This window comes from Dendrobates tinctorius, unplaced genomic scaffold, assembly GCF_039654945.1.
Source record: "Dendrobates tinctorius isolate UK_male_01 unplaced genomic scaffold, ASM3965494v1 ptg000241l, whole genome shotgun sequence".
Lineage (NCBI taxonomy): Eukaryota > Metazoa > Chordata > Amphibia > Anura > Dendrobatidae > Dendrobates > Dendrobates tinctorius.
This window is the reverse complement of record NW_027361908.1, coordinates 26,130,932-26,156,355: the sequence shown is the minus strand read 5'-3', so window position 1 is coordinate 26,156,355 and position 25,424 is coordinate 26,130,932. Positions and strand designations below refer to the sequence as shown.

At 45.1% G+C, this 25,424-nt stretch overlaps 1 protein-coding gene across 4 annotated transcripts in view; it reads right to left on the bottom strand.

Moving 5' to 3' along the window:
• Window positions 1-3,156: 3,156 nt before the first annotated feature.
• The window catches only part of RLIG1 (RNA 5'-phosphate and 3'-OH ligase 1), a 39,062-nt gene continuing 16,794 nt past the window's right edge, over window positions 3,157-25,424 (bottom strand). For all 4 annotated transcript variants that reach the window (XM_073557006.1, XM_073557004.1, XM_073557005.1 and 1 more), the window contains 4 exons: window positions 24,707-24,823; window positions 23,893-24,090; window positions 20,247-20,416; window positions 3,157-3,623 (listed from right to left, as the gene is read on the bottom strand). In XM_073557006.1, the coding sequence (XP_073413107.1) occupies window positions 3,444-3,623; window positions 20,247-20,416; window positions 23,893-24,090; window positions 24,707-24,823 (665 nt within the window). In that variant the 3' untranslated portion in view covers window positions 3,157-3,443. The remainder of the gene's footprint in view (window positions 3,624-20,246; window positions 20,417-23,892; window positions 24,091-24,706; window positions 24,824-25,424) is intronic.

Sequence of the window (25,424 nt, the reverse complement as noted above, 5' to 3'; positions counted from 1 at the left end):
TCATTGTGGTGATTTTTTTTTTTTGAGGTGGAGGTACCTCCACCAAACTTAAAGCCTGACTCCTTTTTCCTTTTGTCCTCCCATCTCCTTCTATCGGCCGGAGGACGCCCCCTATTGAACCTTCCACCCCTCCGAAAGGGCTGTCTCCTCTGCTCTGTTAGGAAAAAAGGCTTTCCCAGGTTCCAATCGCTTGCTTTTTCCAGGATGTCGTCCAAGTTCTTTCCGAATAAGAATCTCCCATCACAGGGGAGAGAGCACAGCTTAGCCTTAGATTGCAGGTCACGTGGACAACCTTTAAGCCAAAGTGCTCGCCTAGCAGCATTTGATAAATTTGCTGCTCTGGCCGTTAACCTCATAGAATCCGCCGAGGTGTCCGCTAAAAAGGCTGCTGCCCCATGCAAGAAATACATATCTGCCAATATGCCAATATTTTCTCTCTTGGGACCCTTGATGCCAATTTTTCCTCCAACTGCTGCAGCCAGATCATGAGGGAGCGTGCAGTGCAGGTGCCCGCTATCGCCGGCTTTAGTCCTCCTGCTGTTGCCTCCCATGCATGCCTCAGATATGAGTCTGCCTTCTTATCTAGTGGGTCTCTAAGAACCCCTGAATCTTCCAGGGGCAGGGCTGATTTTTTAGAAGACCTGGATACTGCTGCGTCTATTTTTGGGACTTTGCCCCATATCTCTGCGTCTTTGTGCTCAAAAGGGTATCGCCTTTTAGAGGTGGAGGGAAGAGCTCCTGATTTTTCAGGTTTCCTCCATTCTCTCTCTATAAGCGCCGGAGCCTTTTCGTTCACCGGAAAGGTATGCTTTTTCCACTCCTGGAGACCCAAAAACATAACATCTTCTAGGGTTTTTGTAGTTTTCTCTTCCTGTAGGCCCATTGTTGTCCTAATGGCCTTTAGGAGGGCATCTGTGTCTTCCACCGGAAAACATGGCTTACCCCGTGTCACTGTCCGAGGAGTCTGATGAGGAGGCCTGTTCCGACTGGGACGAGGCCAAAGAGGAATTTGAGGGAGAACTAGGAGGATCCTTTCTACTTTTCCTCCTTTTTTCAATAGGGTCTTAATTGAACCCTCCATCTCCGACCTAAGGGCTGATATTAGATTAGCTGCGAAACTAGGCGCTTCCTCCGCCATAGTACGCTGAATACAATTGGCACAGAGGTCTTTCTGCCACTCTTGTTAGAGCCGCTTTGCATATGGAGCAGTCCCTATTATTTTTCTTGCTTCCTGCTTTCTTGGGCCTTTCCTACGGGGTCAAACATAGACAGGGAAACCCTATTAACACAAATGCTAGCTTTCACGAAGATCACTCACCACCCGCAATCAAGGGTACCGGATTCGGAGGCTGCGTCGGAGCACGTGACCTGTGCTCTCTGTATCTCGAGGATTCTCCCGACCTGCGGCTGGGGCGGCTGCTGCTTGAGCGGCTTCCATGTTTGCGGCCGGAGGGCTGTGAGGGCGGCAGAGACACGGACCTCTCCTGCTCTGACTCCATCGTTGCACCGTCTGCCCCGCCGCAGTGCCTCGTTTAAATATGCCTCCGATCAGCTGTCTCCCCTCCCCCCTGCGACCGCCGGCCGACTGCCTTCAGAAAAAGCCGTTCGGAGTCGCACTGGGCGCCATGACACCGTCGCCTGGTGCTGACGTCAGCCGGCGCACCCATAATCCTCTGCGCCGCTGACGTCAGTGGCCGGAAAGCGCCCACGTTTCTCCCCTGTTAGATGCCGCGGGGATCGAGATGCGGCGCGCGTGAGGGGAAGGCGGCGCGGTGGGGGCTTCCCGCAGCCATCGGGGATCCCACCAGCGCCCACACGAACCCGCAACCCCGGAGGGCCCGGGGACTGTGCATCCAGCACCCGACGCTACAGGTAAGACACCTGTCCTTCCCGCGCCGGGACGGGGCTGGGTTCCCTTTTTTTTTTTCCCTTGTTTCTTCGCCCATGACAGGCACCGTCGACAGTGGGCAGTGGGGTTCCTTCCAGGACAGGAACCCAACTGAAGCGGGGGAGAGGTGCTGCCCCTTATATCTCAGTAGGTTCCTGTCCTGGCGGGGCAGATCCCTCTCTCAGGTGGTGCTGTCATGGGTGAAGGGAAAAAAAAAAAAAAAGTATTGCTGTCAGAATATGGAGATGGAAAAGCTTTTTTTTTTCTTCTTAGAAAAAGAAAGCTTTTAGTGACAGCAGCCAAAACATAAAACAACTATATAAATCTAGTATCGCTGTAATCGCACACACTAGAAGATTAAAGCACTGTAATCACTTATACCGCATGAGGAGTGGCATAAAACAAAAATTAAACTAAATTTGTGATCTACTACTGATTGGGAGACAGAATGAACCAAAGATTGCAGTAAGGCTCGGGTCACATTTATCCTGCACACTACACTGAGCGCTTACACCAGGGTTTCCATGTAAATCTCTGACATACGAGATTCAGACAAACCCCCGGTGGAAGATTTCCTATAATGAAAATGGAGGGACTGTGGACTGTTTGGCCTGTGATCCGGCAGTGTCCTTTTTTTAGGTGTGCATAATAGCACGGTTGGCCACAGTTTTGTGTACTCCTGAAAAGGACACTGCTAAAAAGAGCCCAGAATGAGTCCAGAGTAACTCTGCTGACTCAGTGAATGGATCCCTTGGGGATTACATCTGAATTATGTAATTCAGAGATTTAGATAAAGCCCAAAGTAAGTACTGAGCGTAGTGCACAGGATAAACATAATCCAAAATGTTATGTAAAATGTTCCTAGTAACAGCTTCAACTCAATCCACAAAAGAAAACAAGCCCCCACTCAGGTCCATCATCTGTTAAAGGAAAATAGGGGACTTCAGCTTTACTGGCCGTACAAAGCCTCTGGAAAAGCGCTATGCCCCCCTTCAAAAGAAATCCAGGGAATTCTGCAGTCCCAGATCATAATGACTTCCCTTTCGAACCCCACAGTGTGCTTAAACCGCACTTTGCAAATCTGCCAATGTCATGCCCAGTACATTATGCTATATTTACTAAGCAACACCCATGGAGTCAATATTGTCACTATTCTTGTAGATAAATTCCCAGTGACACTGGTCAGAATTGTAGAAATTGGACTGGTTAAGAAGGTGGAAATGGGGGGGGGGGGGGGTTGGGAAAGGAAATCTGTCAGTAGGCTTAACTAATAAAGTGATCTGCAAAGTTTAATAACTGTCCATGCCAGACAAACATGAGTAATGTATTAACGTTTCCAATGCCCAGGAACGTGGGATGCGACACTATAAGTGTTGCCAGTCATTTGTGATAGTGAGAACAATTTAGCAGACTTATGTGATGTTGGCACCATGTGGACATCTGTTTTGGTGACCAAGCAGAAGCTGCCATATGGTTAAAATATAGATGTTCCACAATATTCGCCATCAAGCTCAGTGAGCTGTGACTTGTCCTTTTCCTTCACGAGGTGCTGTTTTCAGTCTAACAAGATGTCTTTTAATTTGTCATAACACCAAGTGTCTTTTTTTGCAAGTTGACCCAATAATGTGCTTGAATCCACTTCATATTTGCATAAATCCAGTTTAATGGAAACGGACTTGGAATTTAGGCACGTGCTGTTGAGTGGCCACTGTAATCCGAGATGATGGCGATGAAGCTAGAAAACAAAAAAAATTCCTTATTTTTTTATTTTACTCCTTTATATAGCGCCATTAATTCCACAGCGCTTTACAGACATTATTGGCACTGTCCCCATTTGGCTCACAATCTAAATTCCTTATCACTATGTCTTTGGAATGTGGGAGGAAACACGGGGAGAACATACAAACTCCTTGCAGACGTTGTCCTTGGTGGGATTTGAACCCAGGCTGCAGTGCTAACCACTGAGCCATTGTGTCGCCGGACAATTTCACCACCAATCTACATAGGAATAGCATCACTGGCTGAAAATTTGCACCACTAAAGATAAAAATTAAGATTTAACCAAAGAAATCTTGCCAACAGTATATTACAAGCATGGGCAAATGCTGTAGCCTGACACTTTTCTAGAAATCTTAAAAGAACAAAGGAGGGGTTTTTTTCCCCTTCTGAAAGGGGGTTTCAGGAAAGTGGTGTCCTTTAGGAGCAGTATTTGTTGAAAAAAAAAAGAGCAATCTGTGTTTTACTCACCCTCTTTGTGCAGCATAAAGTCTCTGGCGCTGCTCTCCGTATTTGTTAAAGTCTGCTGGGCAGACATCATGTCAGTAGAGCTGAAGCCAATGACAGAAACCATGAGCCGCAGCGAAAGTACAGGTTTTTGTAGGTTTTCTTAAGGCCCCTTCACACAGCGAGATTGCTGATTTTGTGACGCTACAGCGATCTTGCTGTGTGAGACACATCAGCGACCGGCCCCTCCGCCGGGTATCGCTGATCGTGCAATGTCCTGGGCCATTTTTTGATCGTTGTCTCCCGCTGGCCAGCGCGCATCGCTGCGTGTGGCAGCGGGAGACCAACGATCAGCGAGCAAGCTGTAAGCAGACGCTGGGAGCTGGTATCTAAGGTAAATATCAAGTAACTAAGCGCTCACGTCACTTAGTTACCCACTGTGTACCTTAGATACCTGCGTGCTGGCGCTAGGACACTGGTATCCAAGGTACACAGCGGGTAACTAAGTGACGCGCGCGCTTAGTTACCCGATATTTACCTTAGATACCAGCGTCCTCGCTGTTCCTGATCGCTGGTGAAATCTGCCTGTTTGGCAGATCACCAGCGATCATGTAGAGAGGCACCAGCGATCCTGACAAGGTCGTATCGTCGGGATTGCTGGTGCATCGTTTAGTGTGACGGGGGCCTTACACTTTACAACAAACTGTGCCTTGGGACAAAACTTTTGAAAGTCTCCTTCCTTCCCCTTTATGTGGTAGAGGTTAAAATATCTTGTCTCCTACTGCAGTGGATGAGCACTCCTGCACAGCCAGTTGCCCTACAGACAGGTTTGTGAGAAAGAAACATGGCTGTTCTCCTGGGACACAAATTTATACCTGTGGCTTATAGCACCAGTACGTACTGCACTGTATTAAATAATTGTGGGAAGAAAGAAAAATATTTAAGTGGTTCAAGAACAGTCGCAGTTATAGGAAATAGTTATATAGAGCGCATAGAAATCATGGCGCCACAGAGCACCGTACAGTATGATACATTCAAACACCCCCCCTCCACACCCTGGTCCTCCATGCAATTTAACGTACCCTTCCGTGGTCCTTGGTATAAAATATAATGCAACCCCCTCCCCCATGGTTCTCAATATTCTATTATGGCCACCAGACACTGACTTAAAAAAAAAAAAAAATACTCTCCTCCCCTTGTTCCACCCAATGCTCCATTCATCTCCTGAGGATATATTTCCACGTTCCGTATTTGCTGCAGATTGTACGCTGCTTACAGCCGCAGTGGCCAGATGTTACAGCATAGTGGATGGGATTTTATGAAATCCCATCTCCACTACGCGTACAAAGACGCAGGTGACAGACCTGCGTAACTGGAAATATCACCGTCTATGTATAGGATGCGGTCATTCCACATATTAAAATGAACACATGGAATCATCGCGCGTACAAAAGCCGGCAGCGCTTTGGACGGAGCTGCGTAAAAAGCACTGCCAACGCTGAACGTGGAGACATACCCTGAGCGTGCAGTGTAAAGTGCCACATATCTCAGAGCAGGCATGCTGCTCTGACACGTCAGACACTAAGCAGAATGATGGAGGTGAAAGTGTCTGCTTACAGCCAAAGGAGGGGGGCCGGGGTGGGCGCTGACACAGGGCCACTCCGGCTCATGGGCCCCGATAGCAGTAGCATGCCCTGCCGCCACTGGTGGTACGCCACTGACAGGGCGGGCTCACAAGTTGAGTCTGGCAGATAAGACTAGGCAACAAAATTTCAAAAGTTGTCTGGTTCAGAAATCAAATTAGCCACTATGGAAAAAGATATCTGGGTAATTGGAAGCCTTCGATGCTTGCAGACTACTGTTGGACAATCACCAGGGATAATCCAATGCTTGAATACAAGAGACAAGTAAAAAGGAGCCGAGTATCCAGTTACTAAGGACATATTTTGTACTGTGCAATAACGTATTAACAATTAAAATTGTTCAAAGTTCTTAGACACGTCAGTTAATGATATAGTAAATTTAAATACACTTGAGTTTCCTCTAAATACATCTAATAAAATTTGTTTGACAATACATGTGCAGTTTTATATTTGTAGAAGTAATAACTACATCTTATTTATTAATTTACGTAACCGTAAAACGCAAACTCTTCAATTTCATGGAAACTAGAACCAAATAAGTCTTCCTTGTCATATTTGAATTCAGCGCTGAAATCTCATCTCTCGAGATCTTAGTCCCGAGATCACCATCAGCGCCTGCACCGCCCCCGGCGGTGGCCATATTGCCGGAGTCCATCACACAGAGGGAACCGAGAAAGTGCCCCGGGGCTCTGGCCTGTCGCAAAATGTCGGCAGAGCCCCGGGCAGTGCCGGAGACACCCACAGCACCAGCCAGCACCGCCGGGCACCCGGAAACACCCGGCAGCAGCACAAGCCCCCCCCCCCATACCAGCCCCACCCCAAGACCCGCGCTGCACATTGGCGCACCCCCTCATCCCTGCCTGCGGCTTGCAGCATCACCCCACTCCTGACTCCTCCAGCAGCGACCCTGGGACCCCGGTTCACTGCGGCCACCACCCCGGTAACCAATAAGACGCATGGATTATAAGAAGAACGACCATTTTATTAAATATTTTTTTCTTATTTTTCTCCTCAAAATTTGGGGTGCATCTTATAAAGCGAAAAATGAGGTAGGCCAAAAGTTAAAGAGTCTTAGTTACTCACCGGTTAACGGTATTTTTCGGAGTCCATGACAGCACCACCCGAGAGGGATCCGCCCTGCTTAGGAACAGGAAAACCTACAGATACAAAAGGGCGGCACCTCTCCCACGCATCAGTTGGATTACAGAGCATAAAAGAGGACCTCCAAGGTTAATGCATGATTATATGTACAACAATATTAATACTTAAATTTTATCACCCGTGGATATGTACAAAGGGAAGACGTGCACACCCAAAATAACTAAGGGAAGGGAATCTATGGGTGCTGTCATGGACTCCGAAAAATACCGTTAACCGGTGAGTAACTAAGACTTTATTCGGTCGTCCATGACAGCACCACCTGAGAGAATTACAGAGAGTAATCACTACTTTAGGGGGGGACTACAGCCTGCAGAACCCTGATACCGAAGGAGAGGTCTGCAGAAGCACCCAAGTCTAGTCTATAATGACTATAAAAAGTGCTCGGAGAGGACCAAGTGGCCGCCTTACAAATCTGGTCGATGGAGACTTCCGATCTCTCGGCCCACGAGGTCGCCACGGCTCTGGTGGAATGCGCCTTCAATTTCTCCGGAGCTACTCTACCTTTTGAGGCATAAGCTAACGAGATTGCTTCTCTAATCCATCTGGCTAATGTACTTTTGGACACCCTAAGACCTTTCCTAGGGCCTTGGTAGGAGACAAAGAGGGCATTGTCTTTCTTCCAGGGATCGGTAGCCGCTAGATACTCCAAGAGGCATCTCCTAACATCTAAAGTGTGTAGCTTCTCCTCTTTCTCATTAGTTGGTTTAGGGAGGAAGGATGGAAGGACTATTTCCTGCGACCTATGAAAGCTGGAGGCTACTTTTGGTAAATACGCTGGGTCGGGTCTAAGTATTACCCTATCCTCTTTTACCTGAAGAAAAGGTGGGCGCCTAGCCAATGCCTGAATGTCGCTTACCCTACGGGCTGACGTTATGGCTATTAGGAAAGCTATTTTGAGGGACAGGCTCCTAATAGAGGCTGACGAGATGGGTTCAAATGGCGCTTTTGTCATAGCTGTGAGGACTAGGTTCAAATCCCATGGCGTGAGTCTATTCTTTACTATTGGTCTGGATCTACTCGCTGCTTTGATAAATCTACTGACCCAGTAATTAGCCGCGATGTTGCAGCCAAAGAGGGCCCCTAAGGCGGATACCTGTACTTTAAGGGTACTGGTGGAGAGACCCAAGTCCAGCCCTTTTTGTAAAAATTCCAAGATCTGGCCTATAGGGACGGTATCATCAGTATTTATATTTGAGCTTTGGAGGAATCTTTTCCAAATTCTGACGTAAATCTTAGTTGTCACCACTTTCCTACTTTTTAGTAGAGTGTCAATTAGGTCTGGGGAGAAGCCTTTACTTTTTAGCAGTGACCGCTCAAATTCCATGCCGTGAGATGTAGGCCAGCCACCTGAGGGTGGAAGACCGGGCCCTGGGACAGAAGGTCCGGGATGTCCGGGAGAACCCAAGGATCGTCTACCGACATGATCCTGAGGTTCGAGAACCATGCTCTTCTGGGCCAGAACGGGGCGATGACTATGACCCTTGCCCTGTCCTTCCTGATCTTCCTCAACACCAGAGGAAGTAGAGATAGGGGAGGAAAGGCGTAGGCTAGCCTGAAGTCCCATTTTATCAGAAGCGCATCTACTGCCAGAGGAGTCTCCCTGGGATTTAGGGAGCAAAACTGTGTCGTTTTCGAGTTCTCCTTGGTGGCGAATAGATCCACCTCTGGTTGACCCCATCTCTGCACAATTTGAACGAAAATGGAGGTGTTTAAGGCCCACTCCCCTTGTTTTAATAGATTGCGGCTTAGGAAATCTGCCGCAACGTTCTCTTTTCCTCTTATGTGAAGAGCCGTGAGAGATAAAAAATGCCGCTCTGCTAGCTGGAACAACTGTCCTGCCACATTCATCAGAGTTTTGGATCGAGTTCCGCCTTGGTGGTTGATATAAGCCACGGCCACTCGATTGTCCGAGAGAACTCGTACGTGATGGCCCTGTAGATACATAAGGAGCTCTTTAGCTGCGTGTACTACCGCCGTCAATTCTTTCAAATTAGAAGACATTTGTATCTGATCCCGTTCCCATAGGCCCTGGACCAGAATTTCCTCCATATGCGCCCCCCAACCGGAAGGACTTGCATCCGTGGTGACCACGCGGGTAATGTTATACTCCCAAGGGACCCCTCTAGACAAGTTATATCTTTCTAGCCACCACTCCAGGAACTCTATTGTGTTTCTGGATAAGGTCAGTCGACCTTCTAAGTTACCCACCAGAATTCTCTGATACCATAAAACTTCGCCCTGTAGAGTTCTCGTATGAACTTGGGCCCATTGGACTGCGGGAATGCAGGATGAGAGGGAACCCAACAGGGACATGGCTTTCCTGAGGGACATGGAGGGGTTGTTGGAAGCGTTCAGGACCCGGCCATGCAGGTGCAGCAGCTTCTCTGGGGGCAGACGGCATTCCTGCTTTTTAGAATCTAGGGTTAGGCCTAGAAATTGTTGAATTTTTAATGGCTGCAGACGGGATTTTTTGATATTAAGTAGCCATCCCAACCGCTCTAGAGCCGCCGTTGTTTTCTGTAATTGTTCTAAACACTGCTCGGCTGAACTGCCTATTATAAGGAGGTCATCTAGATAGGGGACGACTAGAATGTTTAGCTCGCGCAGATGGGCCATCACCTCTGCCATCACTTTGGTGAATACTCGGGGCGCAACCGCCACCCCGAAGGGTAGGGCCGCGTACTGGAAGTGATGGATTGACCCATCCAACTGAACTGCCAGTCTAAGGAAAGGTTGGTGTGCTAGACATATTGGTATATGGTAGTAAGCGTCTTTCAGATCTAGGACCACCATGAAGCAGTTTTGAAACAGCATTTTTATTGCGGTGTTAATTGTTTCCATTTTAAACGGACGTACGACCAGGAATTTATTGAGGGCTTTGAGGTTAAATATAGCCCTAAATGAGTCGTCCGGTTTACAGACCAAGAACAGGGGGGGAATAGAAGCCTTTCCCCCTCTCTTCCTCTGGAACTCTCGTCAGGACTTTTTTGTCCAGTAGTTCGAGGACCTCGGTCTCCAGGGCAGCTTGTTCTAGTGGGGAAGATTTGAGCGGAGTTACCTTGAACCGATCTTGGGGAACGCAGGAGAACTCTAGGTGCAGTCCTGTAGCTATAACCCCCAGTATCCAGCTGCTATTCGAGATTCCGGCCCAGGCCGGGTAGAAGGCAGATAATCTTCCTCCTACCGGGGCCACTAGTCATTGGGGCGGCTTCTTATTATCCCGTGATGGACCTTCTTGGCGCCCCCCTCCTCCGAACATGAAGCCCGTACCTCTGGTTTTCTTGTTGTCCCATCTGTTTTGATCTCTGGCTTGTCTCCTGCGGGAATACCCTTTCCTAGAAAAGGGACGTCTCCAGGATGTATTTGGCAGACTCGGAAATTTCTTTTTCTCATCCCCAGCTTTCTCCAACAGTTCGTCTAGGACGGGGCCGAACAAGTATTCACCCTCACAGGGGATAGAACAGAGACGGGACCTGGCTTGGATATCTCCCGGCCAGCATTTTAACCAGAGGGCTCTTCGGGCCGAATTAGACAAACTTGCAGACCTGGCCGCCATTCTTACTGAGTCCGCCGAGGCATCTGCCAGAAAGGCAGCAGCATTCTGGATAATTGGAAGAGACTTACGGATGGAAGCTCGCGAGGTTCCATCCTTTAGCTGGGAGTCCAATTGATCCAGCCAGACCATCATGGATCTGGCTGCGCATGTGGCTGCTATTGCTGGCCTTAGGGCGCCTGCTGACATCTCCCATGTGCCCTTTAAAAAGGAATCTGCCTTTTTATCTAGGGGGTCTTTAACCCCTTCACCCCCAAGGGTGGTTTGCACGTTCATGACCGGGCCAATTTTTACAATTCTGACCACTGTACCTTTATGAGGTCATAACTCTGGAACGCTTCCATGGATCCCGGTGATTCTGACATTGTTTTCTCGTGACATATTGGACTTCATGTTAGTGGTAAAATTTCATTCAAATAACTTGCGTTTATTTGTGAAAAAAAATGGAAATTTGGCAAAAATTTTGAAAATTTTCCAACTTTGAAGTTTTATGCCCTTAAATCACAGAGATACGGCACACAAAAAACTTGATAAGTAACATTTCCCACATGTTTACTTTACATCAGCACAATTTTGGAACCAAAATTTTTTTTTGTTAGGAAGTTATAAGGGTTAAAAGTTGACCAGCGATTTCTCATTTTTACAACACCATTTTATTTTTAGGACCACATCACATTTGAAGCAACTTTGAGGGGTCTATATGATAGAAAATACCCAAAAGTGACACCATTCTAAAAACTGCACCCCTTAAGGTGCTCAAAACCACATTCAAAAAGTTTATTAACCCTTTAGGTGCGTCACAGGAATTTTTTTGAATATTTAAAAAAAATGAACATCTAACTTTTTTTCATAAAAAAAATAATTCAGGTTCAATTTTTTTTATTTTACCAAGGGTAACAGGAGAAATTGGACTGCAAAAGTTATTGTGCAATTTGTCCTGAGTACGCAGATACCTGATATGTGGGGGGGAACGACTGTTTCGGCGCATGGCAGAGCTCAGAATGGAAGGAGCGCCGTTTGACTTTTTCAATGCAAAATTGGCTGAAATTCAGATTGGACGCCATGTCACGTTTGGAGAGTCCCTGATGTACCTAAACAGTGGAAACCCCCTACAAGTGACCCCATTTTGGAAACTAGACCTCCTAAGGAACTTATCTAGATGTGTGGTGAGAACTTTGAACCCCCATGGGCTTCACAGAAGTTTATAACATAAAGCCATACAATTAAAAAATCATATTTTTTCCACAAAAATGATCTTTTCACCCTCAATTCTTATTTTTCCAAGGGTAACAGGACCCTAAAAGTTATTGTGCAATTTGTCCTGAGTACGCTGATACCCCACATGTGGGGGTAAACCACTATTTGGGTGAATGGCAGAGCTCGGAAGGGAAGCAGCGCCATTTGACGTTTTTGGCTGGAATTGAGATCGGACACCATGTCGCGTTTGGAAAACCCCTAATGTACCAAAACAGTGGAAACCCCCCACAAATGACACCATTTTGTAAACTAGACCCCCAAAGGAACTTATCTAGATGTGTGGTGAGCACTTTGAACCCCCCAGTGCTTCACAGAAGTTTATAATGCCCGGGCGTGAAAATAAAAAATTCGTATTTTTTCCACAAACATGATCTTTTAGTCACCATTTTTTTATTTTCCCAAGGGTACCAGGAGAAATTGGACCCCAAAGGTTGTTGTCCAATTTGTCCTGAGTATGCTGATACCCCATATGTGGGAGAAAACTACTGTATGGGCACACGTCGGGGCTCGGAAGGGAAGTAGTGACATTTTGGAATGCAGACTTTGATGGAATGGTCTGCGGGTGTCATGTTGCCTTTGGAGAGCCCCTAATGTACCTAAACAGTGGAAACCCCCCACAAATGACCCCATTTTGAAAACTAGACCCACTAAGGAACTTATCTAGATGTGAGGTGAGCACTTTGAACCCCCAAGGGCTTCACTGAAGTTTATAATGCCAGGGCATGAAAATAAAAAAATTGTATTTTTTCCAGAAACATGATCAATTAGTCCCCAATTTTTTCATTTTCCCAAGGGTAACAGGAGAAATTGGACCCCAAAAGTTGTTTTCCAATTTGGCCTGAGTACGCTGACACCCCATATGTGGGAGAAAACTACTGTATGGACACACGTCGGGGCTCGGAAGGGAAGCAGTGACGTTTTGGAATGCAGACTTTGATGGAATGGTCTGCGGGTGTCATGTGCGTTTGGAGAGCCCCTGATGTACCTAAACTATTGAAACTCCCCACAAGTGACCCCATTTTGGACACTAGACCCCCCACGGAACTTATCTAGATGTGTGGTGAGCACTTTGAACCCACTTTGAACCAAGTGTTTCACAGAAGTTTATAACACTCGGACGTGAAAATAAAAAAATCATTTTTTTCCACAAAAATGATATTTTTGCCCCCAATTTTTTATTTTCCTAAGGGTAACAGGAGAAATTGGACCCCAAAAATTGTTTTGCAATTTGTCCTGGGTAGGCTGATACCCTACATGTGGGGGTAAAACACTGTTTGGGCGCATGGCAGAGCTTGGAAGGGAAGGCGCACCATTTGACTTTTTCAACTCAGAATTGGCTGGAATTGAGATCAGACGCCATGTTGCATTTGGAGAGCCCCTGATGTGCCCAAACAGTGGAAACCCCCAATTATAACTCCAACCCTAACCCCAACACACCCCTAACCCTAATCTGAGCCCTAACCCTAGCCCTAACCCTAACCCTAAGGCTGTGTGCACACGCTGCGGATTTTGCTGCGGTTCCGCAGCAGTTTTGGCCGCTGTGGACCAGCAGCAGTTTTTGCTGCGGTGTACAGTACCATGATTCCCTATGGGAATCAAAAACCGCAGTGCAGACGGTGCGGAATTTTCCGCGCGGATTATCTGCGGTTTTCAATCCGCAGAAAGAATTGACATGTCAATTCTTTCTGCGGATTCTCCTGCGGTTTGCCATCTCCTCTATTGAGGAGATGAAAAACCGCAGGACAAAACCGCAGAGCAATCCGCAGGTAAAACCACAGGTCTTTTGACCTGCGGTTTCACCTGCGGATTTTACAAAATCCGCACCTAATCCGCAGCGTGTGCACACAGCCTTACCCTAACGGGAAAATGGAGATAATAAAACTAAAAAAAAAGTATTTATTTTTCACTAACTAAGGGCGTGATAACGGGGGGTTTGACTTACTATTTATGGCGGTTTTTATGTTTGGAAGCTGTCAGACGCTAAAAGACGCTTTTTATTGTAAAATAGTTTTTGCATCACCACATATTGAGAGCTATAATTTTTCCGTATTTTGACCCACTGAGTCATGTGAGGTCTTATTTTTTGCGGGACGAGTTGACGTTTTTTATTGGTACCATTTTCGGGCACGTGACATTTTTTGATCGCTTTTTATTCCTATTTTTGGGACGCAGAATGAACAAAAACCAGCGTTTCATGAATTTCTTTTGGGGGGGTGCGTTTACACCGTTCCGCGTGCAGTAAAATTGATAAAGCGGTTTTATTCTTCGTGTCAGTACGGTTACAGCGATACCTCATTTAGGTCGTTTTTTTATGTTTTTGACGGTTTTATGCAATGAAAACTATTTATATAAAAAATAATTATTTTTGCATCACTTTATTCTGTGAGCTATAACTTTTTTATTTTTTCGCTGATGATGCTGTATCGTGGCACGTTTTTTGCGGGACAAGATGACGTTTTCAGCGGTACCATGGATATTTATATGCGTCTTTTTGATCGCGCGTTATTACACTTTTTGTTTGGCGGTATGATAATAAATCATTATTTTTTGCTTCGTTTTTTATTTTTATTTTTTAAGGGGTTCGCTAAAAGGGTTAACTAATGTGACAGTTTTATAGGGCTGGTCATTACGGATGCGGCGATACCTAATATGTGTACTTTTATTGTTTTTTTTTTTTATTATTTCCAAAAAATGGATTTATTGGGGGAATATTTTTTTTTTTTTTTTTTTTCTAATTTATTTGGCGATTTTTTTTAATTTATTTTTACATTTTTTTTTAATTTTTTTTTTACTTTATTACATAGTCCCAGGTGGGACATCACTGTCCTGTGACAGATCGCTGATCTGTCACATCACAGATCACTGTGACAGATCAGCAATCTGTCACAGGCATTGAAGAAGACTTCCTCTTGCCTGCGCTTTGCAGGCACTGAGGAAGCCAGCTTCCTCAGGTCCCCGAAGGCCCCCGTCGCCATCTTGGATCCGGGGGCCTGGAGGATAGGAGCCCCCCGCAGCAGCGCTGCACATTGCGCTGCCGTGGGGGGCTCAGGGAAGCACGGAGGGAGCCCCCTCCCTCCCGATGCTTCCCTTTAACTCCCGGTACACCGCGATCATGTTTGATCGCGTTGTGCAAGGGGTTAATGTGTCGGGGGCGGTCCGTGACCGCCCCTGACACATAGTGCCGGGTGTCAGCTGTGATAATCAGCTGACACCCGTCCGCGATCAGCGGCGCTCACCACGTGGGCGCCGCTGATCGCGGTAGACGTACTATCCCGTCCACGGTCATACGGGCCCGGGTACCGTGGACGGGATAGTACGTCGGATGTCAGGAAGGGGTTAAGGGAGACCATATCGTCGAAGGGTATAGATGACTTTTTTGAGGCCTTAGCTACCGCTGCATCCAGCTTGGGGGCCTTATCCCATCGACTTACTATTGGGTCCTCAAAGGGGTATCTACGCTTGAAAGCAGGCGGCATAGAACCCCTTTTTTCCGTTTTTTTCCACTCCCTATCTATCAGGCTCTGGACTCTTTCGTTTAGTGGGAAAGTCCTTTGCTTTCTGGGGTCTAGACCCCCGAACATAATGTCCTGAGCAGACAGTTCTGTCTTTTTTTCCTTCCACCCCCATGGTTGACCTTATGGTTTTAATTAATTTATCCATTTGGTCCAAGGGGAAACAGAACCGGCTGGAATTCTCTTCGGAAGAAGAAGAGGAGGACGAGGACTCTGAGGAGATATCTTCCCTCCTAGGGTCGACTGAAGATTCTGAGCCTGAAACACTAGCCCGTCTTCTTTTAGAAGAATCTTCTTTTGATAGGGCTTTAATTTCAGTCCTGATTAATTGCCTCAGGTCTGTAGCGAAGCTTGGAGCTTCTTCCGCTACCTGCATAAATAGGGAGGAGTGTAAGAGTCTGATACTCCACTCACGTTCTACCCCTCATCTCCGTCCCTACCGTCTGTCTCACGCAAGACTGACACAATCTCTTGGGGTAGCCATCTGGTAAGGGGCAACTACAGAGGGCACATTCCTTGTGCTTCTGCTTCCCTGTGGCCTTCTTCCCCTGAGAATCAAAAAAAAAAAAAAACATAAGGGGACACTGCATCAGGGTACATTCTCGCAGATCTCTTACCCTTGCAGATGAGGACAGGTACCGGATCATGGGGGGCTGCAGGAGGATCCTTTGACCTAGAGGAACTGCTGTGGCTCTGTCCACTCGAACGTCCCTCCTTCCGCCTCTTAGGCTGGTCACTGGGGCGCTTTGCCACGGGCTGCACCTCTTGTGGGTCCATGGGGGCTTCTGTTGTGTCCATCGCTGGGCCTCCAGAAGCACCTCAGCAGCAATGCCTTCTGTCTTAAGAAGGCTTCCCCTCCGGATCAGCAGGAACTCTGTCCGGTGTTCGGGCCCCCCATTGGACCGCTCCTCGCGATCCTCCCCCTCCCCTTCGGGTGCCCGGCCCCCTCAGGCGGCGGGCGCGCATCGGCGCGCGTCCACAACAACCGGAAGCCGACCGGCATCCGACTTCCGGTTTCGGCGCTAGGCCCCGCCCCCTTCGCCGAACCGAACGGACCGCACCCCCGGGGGAAGGAGACACAGGGGGACACCGCTTACCTCACCGGCCCCGTGGAGAAGGCGACCGCCGGACCCTATCTCCGCCTGCTCTTACCACTGCCGTGGAAATCCTACCCGGACCCACCGTGGTGCATCCAGGGTCCCCAGCGAGACCGAGGTAGGAGAACCCCCCGCTACCTGAGTCGGTCCGCTGGCCTGGGATTCGGTTATCCATGACGGACGATCTGTAGGGAGTTCTGTCCTTGTTAGGAACAGGAAACCAACTGATGCGTGGGAGAGGTGCCGCCCTTTTGTATCTGTAGGTTTTCCTGTTCCTAAGAAGGGCGGATCCCTCTCAGGTGGTGCTGTCATGGACGACCGAATAAAAAAGTTTTTTAAAAATAGTTCAATTCACCCCATTCAAAATCTAACAATAATAAAAAAAAATTTAAAAAAAAATTAAACATACACATATTTGGCATTGCCCGTTCAGAATTACTGGATTGCTAAACTGTGTAACGAGGAAAAAAAAAGTCAACACGCCAGAATTATGTTTTGTTTTTTTTGTTGCCTTAACAGTGAATTAAAATGCAATAACGGGCGATCAAAAGATCGTATCTGCACCAAAATGGTATCATTAAAAACGACAGCTTGGTGCGCAAAAAAAGCCCTCACCCAACCCAAGACCATGAAAAATGGAGATGCCATGGTTATCGAAAAATGGTGCAATTTATTTTTTTTAAACTTTGGAATTTTTTTTTCACCACTTACATTAAAAAAAAAAAAAAAAAAAAAAAAGAACAGAACGTAGACATGTTTGGTGTCTATGAACTCAATGACCGGGAGAATCACAATGGCAGGTCAGTTTTAGCATTTAGTGAACATGGTAAAAAAAAAAAAAAACTTGTGGAATTGCATTTTTTTTGTAATTTGACCGCACTTGAAATTTTTTTCCCCATTTTCCAGTACACGATATGTTAAATCAATGGTGTCGTTCAAAACTACAACTCGTAAAGCAAAAACCAAGCCCTCACATGGCCATTTTGACAGAAAAATAAAATAAAAAAAAAAAAATAAAAAAAAATAGTTATGGCTCCGAGAAGAAGGGGAGTAAAAACGAAAACGCAAAAATATATATGTATTCTATGTGTATATCTATTCTATTCTTTTCTGAGCTGTCAGTGTGATTCTACTGTATAGCCACATATAAATTGCTGACTTATCTAATATAAATATATATGTGTGTGTCACTGACATGTATATGTATTTATATTAGACAGACAGACCAGGCAATTCATATGCAGCTAGATAGTAAAATCACACTGACATGTTCTAATACATAGCGGAATAGGTGATAATTCATTAGTAAAATAACACGGAGCTCACAAAACACTAGATATATACACATAGAATACATTCATGTCAATGACACACACATAATAAATCAAATAAATATATACATTTTATGTAAATATACATATACAGTTAGGTCCATATATATTTGCACAGAGACAACATTTTTCTAATTTTGGTTCTAGACATTACCACAATTAATTTTAAACAAAACAAGATGCAATTGAAGTTTAGACCTTCAGCTTTCATTTGAGGGTATCCACATTAAAATTGGATGAAGGGTTTAGGAGTTTCAGCTCCTTAACATGTGCCATCGTGATTTTAAAGGGACCAAAAGTAATTGGACAGATTAAATAATTGTAAATAAAATGTTTATTTCTTGAACTTGGTTGAAAACTCTTTGTTGGCAATGACTGCCTGAAGTCTTGAACTCTTGGACATCACCAGACGCTGTGTTTCCTCCTTTTTGATGCTCTGCCAGGCCTTCACTGCGGTGGTTTTCAGTTGCTGTTTGTTTGTGGGCCTTTCTGTCTGAAGTTTAGTCTTTAACAAGTGAAATGCATGCTCAATTGGGTTGAGATCAGGTGACTGACTTGGCCATTCAAGAATATTCCACTTCTTTGCTTTAATAAACTCCCGGGTTGCTTTGGCTTTATGTTTCGGGTCATTGGCCATCTGTAGTATGAAACGATGACCAATCAGTTTGGCGGGATCTGAGCACACAGTATGGCTCTGAATACCTCAGAAATCATTCGGCTGCTTCTGTCCTGTGTCACATCATCAATAAACACTAGTGACCCAGCGCCACTGGCAGCCATGCATGCCCAAGCCATCACACTGCCTCCACCGTGTTTTACAGATGATGTGGTATGCTTTGGATCATGAGCTGTACCACGCCTTCGTCATACTTTTCTCTTTCCATCATTCTGGTAGAGGTTGATCTTGGTTTCATCTGTCCAAAGAATGTTCTTCCAGAACTGTGCTGGCTTTTTTAGATGTCTTTTAGCAAAGTCCAGTCTAGCCTTTTCTTGATGCTTATGAGTGGCTTGCACCATGCATTGAACCCTCTGTATTTACTTTCATGCAGTCTTCTCTTTATGGTAGATTTGGATATTGATACGCCTACCTCCTGGAGAGTGTTGTTCACTTAGTTGGCTGTTTTGAAGGGGTTTCTCTTCACCATGGAGATTATTCTGTGATCATCCACCACTGTGGTCTTCCGTGGGCACCCAGGTCTTTTTGCATTGATGAGTTCACCAGTGCTTTCTTTACCAGGGTGTACCGAACTGTAGATTTTGCCACTCCTAATGTTGTAGCAATTTCTCGGATGGATTCTGTTTTTGCAGCTTAAGGATGGCTTGTTTCACCTGCATGGAGAGCTCCTTTGACCGCATTTTTCCTTCACAGCAAAACGTTCCAAATGCAAGCATCACACCTCAAATCAATTCCAGGCCTTTTATCTGCTTGAGTGACATAACGAAGGGATTAGCGACAATCAAGAAAAAACGCGGATGGCACCGCTGTTACCGTATATTCTCAGAAGGTGTGCGGTATGGTGAGTAATGATTGTAGTCACTGTATGTATATGAGTGTTGGATTTTGTAGCCTTATGAATGTAAGAAAATCCCCACTGTGGTGTCTGTTCAGAGTCGGATATTTATGACAATAATTTGCCTTTCTCTGTAACTAGTTTTTGTCTGTACTACGTCTGTATTTAAATTAGTGCTTATTGCCTGTTTATATGCATCTCTGCATGTTTTTAATTCACTAATGTCACTTAGACAGCAGCTGTGAAATGAGGAGGCTCTGTGAGACGTGATTTCTATATGAACTCGTCACTTCCTTCCACTATTTGACCCGTTGAAGCGCTCGAGTAGCGCGAAACGGCCGTTGTCAGCCTTTTTTGCACTCCTTATTTCACTCCCCCGGCCCGACATGTGATGTACGTGCCAATAAACCCGTGAATTCCTTCAAACTCGATGAGTGCGACCATTTCTTCATGTGGATAACGAAGGGATTGCCCACACCTGTCCATCAAATAGCCTTGGAGTCAATTGTCCAATTACTTTTGGTCCCTTTAAAAAACAGGGTGGCACATGTTAAGGAGCTGAAACTCCTAAACCCTTCATCCAATTTTAATGTGGATACCCTCAAATGAAAGCTGAAAGTCTGAACTTCAACGGCATCTGAATTGTTTTGGTTAAAATTCATTGTAATGTCTAGAACCAAGATTAGAAAAATGTTGTCTCTGTCCAAATATATATATGGACCCAACTGTAAAATATATATATATATATATATATATATATATATATATATATATATATATATATAATAAATATGTGTGTGTTTTGAATATTCTTTTGTTTTAAAACGAAGTGTGCAGTTTGTTTTTTTACAATGCTATTTTAACATGAGTTTTTACATGGAGAGAACTAATCTATGTAAAACCTCATGTTAAAAATCGCATTGAATACGGATGTGATATCGCACTGAAATCGCATTACACTCGCATGACAGTCGCATAGAATCGGTCCGTTTTTTCCATCCAGAAAACAGACCGTTTTTTTTAATCGCACATGGGGATGAGCCCCTAATCTAAAGCTCCTCTCGGCTTACCTTGAATAGAGATCTGTCCTTGCAGTGCCACACTATGCCTTCTACTTTCCCCTCTTGAGAATGGTCAAACCAAGACATCAGGCTTTTATGATCGAGAGCTTCTAGATCCTTTATAAGGAAAGCGCCATGAGGAACAAGGAGGTGAACGGGATTTTTCTTATTACCAATACCTAAATAATAATAATTTTATGTATATAGCGCAAACACATTTTGCAGCAGTTAACAGGTAATTACCTGGAAAACAAAGTTTTTAATATACTGATAACTCCATTATAATGCATTGCTTGACTCCTCACCAAGGCGTTACTACACCTAGACTCTAGACTGTTGGCGCGATCCTGTTTGGTGGAGAGTATAGAGGGTATGGGGGACCCTCCTGACTCTACCTCGACACGTGACTTTGTAGAGAGAAGGATCCGGCCACTGGTATGCCAATGGCTGAACCTGTTATTCAGTGGGGAGATGAGACTCAGCTAGGCGCTGAGAACACAGGAACATAGGAGCCAAATATTTGTATGTGAGAGAGAGCCATCAGCTGAATGGTTCATTGGCCAACAGCAATGTAAGGCCTGTTTCACACATCCTTTGTCACTATCAGTCAAAATCCACCGTTTAAAAAAAAAAAAAAGGATCCGCCTTTTTTTTGGCGGATCCGTTTTTTTCCCCATTGACTTGCATTATCGGTGGATTTTGACTGACTCTCGGCCATTGCATCCGTATGTCGGCGGATCCGCAACAATTTTGGCGTTCGCTGACATCTCCGGACGGACAATGCAACTTTTTTTTGGCGGCCGGATCCGCATTTTTGCCTTTTGCTACACATTTAACCCTGAATCCAATCTGGCTGCTGGAGAAAATTCTCTCTCTCTCCTTACCGCGAGATGCCGATCCTCCCCAGATTATTTTTTTTTTTTCACCACGGTTCCTTTAAAATTCACATATCGGCGGATCCCAGCGCACCAACGGTCCGGTGGCTCACGTAGGTGTATCGTCGCCCGCGGATCCGTTCTCCGCCTTTTTGGCGGCTACCAACTGACAAGGAAAACCTAAGTGTGAAACAGGCCTAATGTGTATGGGGGCCTTAGGCGGGGATCTCACTATTGTGTGTGATGCGAGAAACTCGCACGAGTCTCTCGCACCAACCACCAGCACTGCCACCGGCACTCAGGACAAGTTTCTCGCATCACACACAGTAGTGTGATCCCGGCCTTAAGTTCACACTATTGCACAGAATTTGTAACTGTGTCCCCATAGCTCTGCTCTTTCTGCTACTTACAATTAAGGGATCATAAAAGGGCAGAGATGGTATAATTTAGTTGACCAAGCGGCACCAAGACCAGGAATCGATGGAGACATCTGATACATGCACTCCTGTTTCTAACCTGTCTGGAATATTCAACCATTAGGGCCAAAATACAACAGTTATTTCCTTTTTAACCACTTCATGTCTGGACCATTTCCTCCCGTCTTCCTTGCTATGCATATTTTCGGGTTATAACTTAGACAAGCGTTTGAGGGCTCTAAAATTCTCAGTCGAATTTTCAAATAACTTTTGCTTATATTTTTAACAATTCAATGGGGTTTATATTTTGCTGATATTTGGGATAAAGGAAAAAGAAAAATAGGGAAAACCTGTCTATTTTTCAGATTTTATGACCATGAGGAACCGCGTAAAAATATTTTAAATTGTGCACCCATTTCTGTAAAGTTTTTTTTTTGCAAATTCGATTTTTCTTTTATGAGTACAATACAGATTGGAAGTTTGTTTTTTTTTCCAATTTGCTTTATATATTTATGCATTTTTTTATTTCACACACTGTGCCCCCGTTAAGGTCTGAATTTTTTTTTTTTGAGATGGGGGTGGGGGGGGGCATTTCAACATATTCTTTATATTGCCGATTTCCCTGTAATTGGGGTTGGCATTAGGCTACTTTCACACTTGCGTTAGGAGGCGCAGCGCACGGTCGCCGTGCAGCTCCGCCCCCTGCCGCGTTCCCTCCGGTCACCTCCTCCTATGGGCGCATGATGCTGCATGCGACCTGCGTACCCTATCGTTAGCATTGGGTACGCAGGCCGTGCGCTGGTATGATTTTGACGGTGCACTGAGCGCACCAAAATGCAACACGGTGCATTTGGCGCACCGTCAAAAGGGCGCATGCACCGTCAAAATCATACCAGCCCACGGCCTGCGTACCCAATGCTAACGATAGGGTACGCAGGTCGCATTCAGGGTCATGCGCCCATAGGAGGAGCTGACCGGAGGGGGCGGAGCTGCACGGCGGCCGTGCGCTGCGCCTCCTAACGCAAGTGTGAAAGTAGCCTTAGCTCTACCCACAGGAAGATTTCAGCCTCCTGCTTGCACAGTAGAGCCGACTAGGACACCCAGCAGCACAGGTTACATCCCTAAACCCAGCAATCGCATGACCCTTGGGTCAGGGGAAGGAAACAGACTCATCCTAATCTGTAGGAGTATACACAAGCAATGGTTCAGCACTAGAATAGTGACAGAATTTGTAGGGAGTCTGGCTGTGTATGATAGCTGGCTCCCTGCCCCCACAGATGCAGGATCTATGGCAAGCTGTTTACTCTGTAACTATGTGATTTACATATACAACTACTTATTTACTGACTTATTACAGGGCATCTACCCATTTTTAAGTTCTTTCTTCACCTACACATTGCTCTAATATGTTTTATGACCCATGATTTCGGTTTTGCTTTAATTTCTTGCACTTGGTACACTAAATGGAGAGACCCCTTGCCTTTGGGTTGTGCATTTTGTCTATTTGGCGTTCCACAGGCAGGTGTAAAAAAGTTAGATCTAGGTCCTACTCTGTCCCATCTATTTTGAGGCCCGCTGGCACATAGTGAAGCGAGATACTAGATTTCAAGACCATCCTGATTGGGTACACCTTGTCGCAGTGGGATTTCTTTAATGCTCTTTTGATAAAAATAGTGTCAACCAAGTACCCTATATTATATGTATTACTATTTATTTAATGACGCTGCAGGGTTTCTACTCCTCTTATTCTAGGTTTTGTCTGTTAATGGACACAGTGTGAATTTGCACCTATACACTGCATGAGGGTAGGATCCCACGAGCACCTAAAAAGTCAGAGTTTCATCCAGAAAACGGGAAAAAAAAAAAGGTTCTCTTTGCATACAGACTGCACATGGATGACATCTGTTTTTACATCAGCAGCTATGAGTCATTTGCAAGACCATTAAAAGTTTTCTGTGTTACAGAATTGCATTTTGTCTGTAAAATAACGGCTGCTGTACTGTGACTCCATATGGCATCGGATTGTTCTTGCGCACCCTTAGATTTGAATGTGTGAGTCTCATCCAATTTATGGAGCAAACTAGTGCATGCTGAGTTTTTGTTCACAAGTAGGTTCAGCCAGCTGACAATTTACTGACGATTTAGAATGTCAATGCAATGACGTGTGTGGACTGCCTAGAAGGAATAGTCAATTATTTCACAGCAGAGCTTATATGATCAAACCATGGCTTTTGACGCAATGCTCACAAGAATGCAGTTTCATAGAAAAAAAAATGTGACCTTCCTGCTCCAACTAAATAATCGGATATCAAGTGTATAGAACGTCGGGTTCTAACAAACTAGTTATTTTCCCAGGACACTTACCATATGGGTTTCCATTTATGTTGGTTCCAATGAGTTCCAGTGTTTGCTCAAGAAGATTTGACAAATGCACAAGAGAAATTTCCAAAGATCCATGATCCTCGGTCTTGGGTTTTAATACTATGGCTACTCCTAATGTATAATTTACTACACATGAATGCCAGCAATACTGCTTATTGCCATTTTCCACAGGCACCCAACCTGATAAGGTAAGAAAAAAAGATTTAGAGAAAGAAATTAGGTTCTGGGGACAATGAGAAGATAAATCATGTGCAAAGTCCACCTGCTCCCACCTACCCAGATGCTGAGAGGACAACAGTACAGCTCGGTTTACATGGACAGATCTCTGGCCATAACGAGTCTCGATCAACAATGCAAGTCAATTTCTGCTGGTTTAAGACCTTGTTGCACAAGTTGATGCACATGGTCTGGGGACCGAACGATTCCACACACAGATTACAACAGATTACTGCTTGAGTAAAGGGGCCCCAGGTTGGGATGATCATAGAGTGCAATGCAGTCAGACTTTTGGAAAAATCTGAGGAGAATAAATTCTTGATGATTTACTGCAGTATAATTGGGCATACGTTTTAGTGAATCAAATGAGATATTACAGAAATCACTATCCTCGGCAGAATGATGTAAAGTACATATTACTTGGACTTAGGAACCAGGATAGGACCATCTTGGCTCTAGTCTAAATTTTCATGGGTCATGACTGGATCTAGATATGTAAACCAAAACTTGTTACAAACTAAGTTGCTTGAGAGATGATCCTTCATGAAGCAGTCAATATGCAATGTAAGATTCTAGGTACCTGGTATATGACCATTTTCATCAGGGTATGGTTTGCCATTAGACTGGCTCACTCCCTTTGCTGGAATCCAAAAATCTGGAACAACTTTGAAATCGTCATCAACATTCCAAACAAAATCTAAAATAAAAAAATAAAATCCTTATTACTTGTGCACAGCTGCTACATGCCATCCATATGTATTGTGGATAAAATACTAGCTATGCTCTTCAGAATCACAAAGGAAAAATCATGGGAGTAAATTAATTTTATAACTTTTTAATGTCAGAAAACACAAGATAAAAGTTGCAATTTTGTGAGCAATTACATGTTGGCAACATTTGTAGTTTTCTATGCCAGATCTGATTTTTTTTGGAGAAAGTGAGAAGAGCTTAGCAGAAGGGGTTGGGTGCCGGTATATGGATCAGGCTGGAGAGCAGAGCCATCTCAATACATAGCGGGTGTCTGATCCACACACAGTGGGTGTTGTCATACAGAAACACACAATAGCATGCATGTCTCAATCATTCTCTTCTCTTAGATTAAAAATTAAACGGTCCGTCCAGTACTTTTCTATTGAGTGTTTATCCTTAGGGTAAGACATGAATATCATATCGCCACTGCCATCAATCGGCTGTTCCCGGTGATGACAGTGACCAAATGTGATCAGCTGCAGATCTACATTGCAATGCTCTGTCTTCTGTATAGTCACAGGGTACTACACATCCGCCCCTATGCGAAT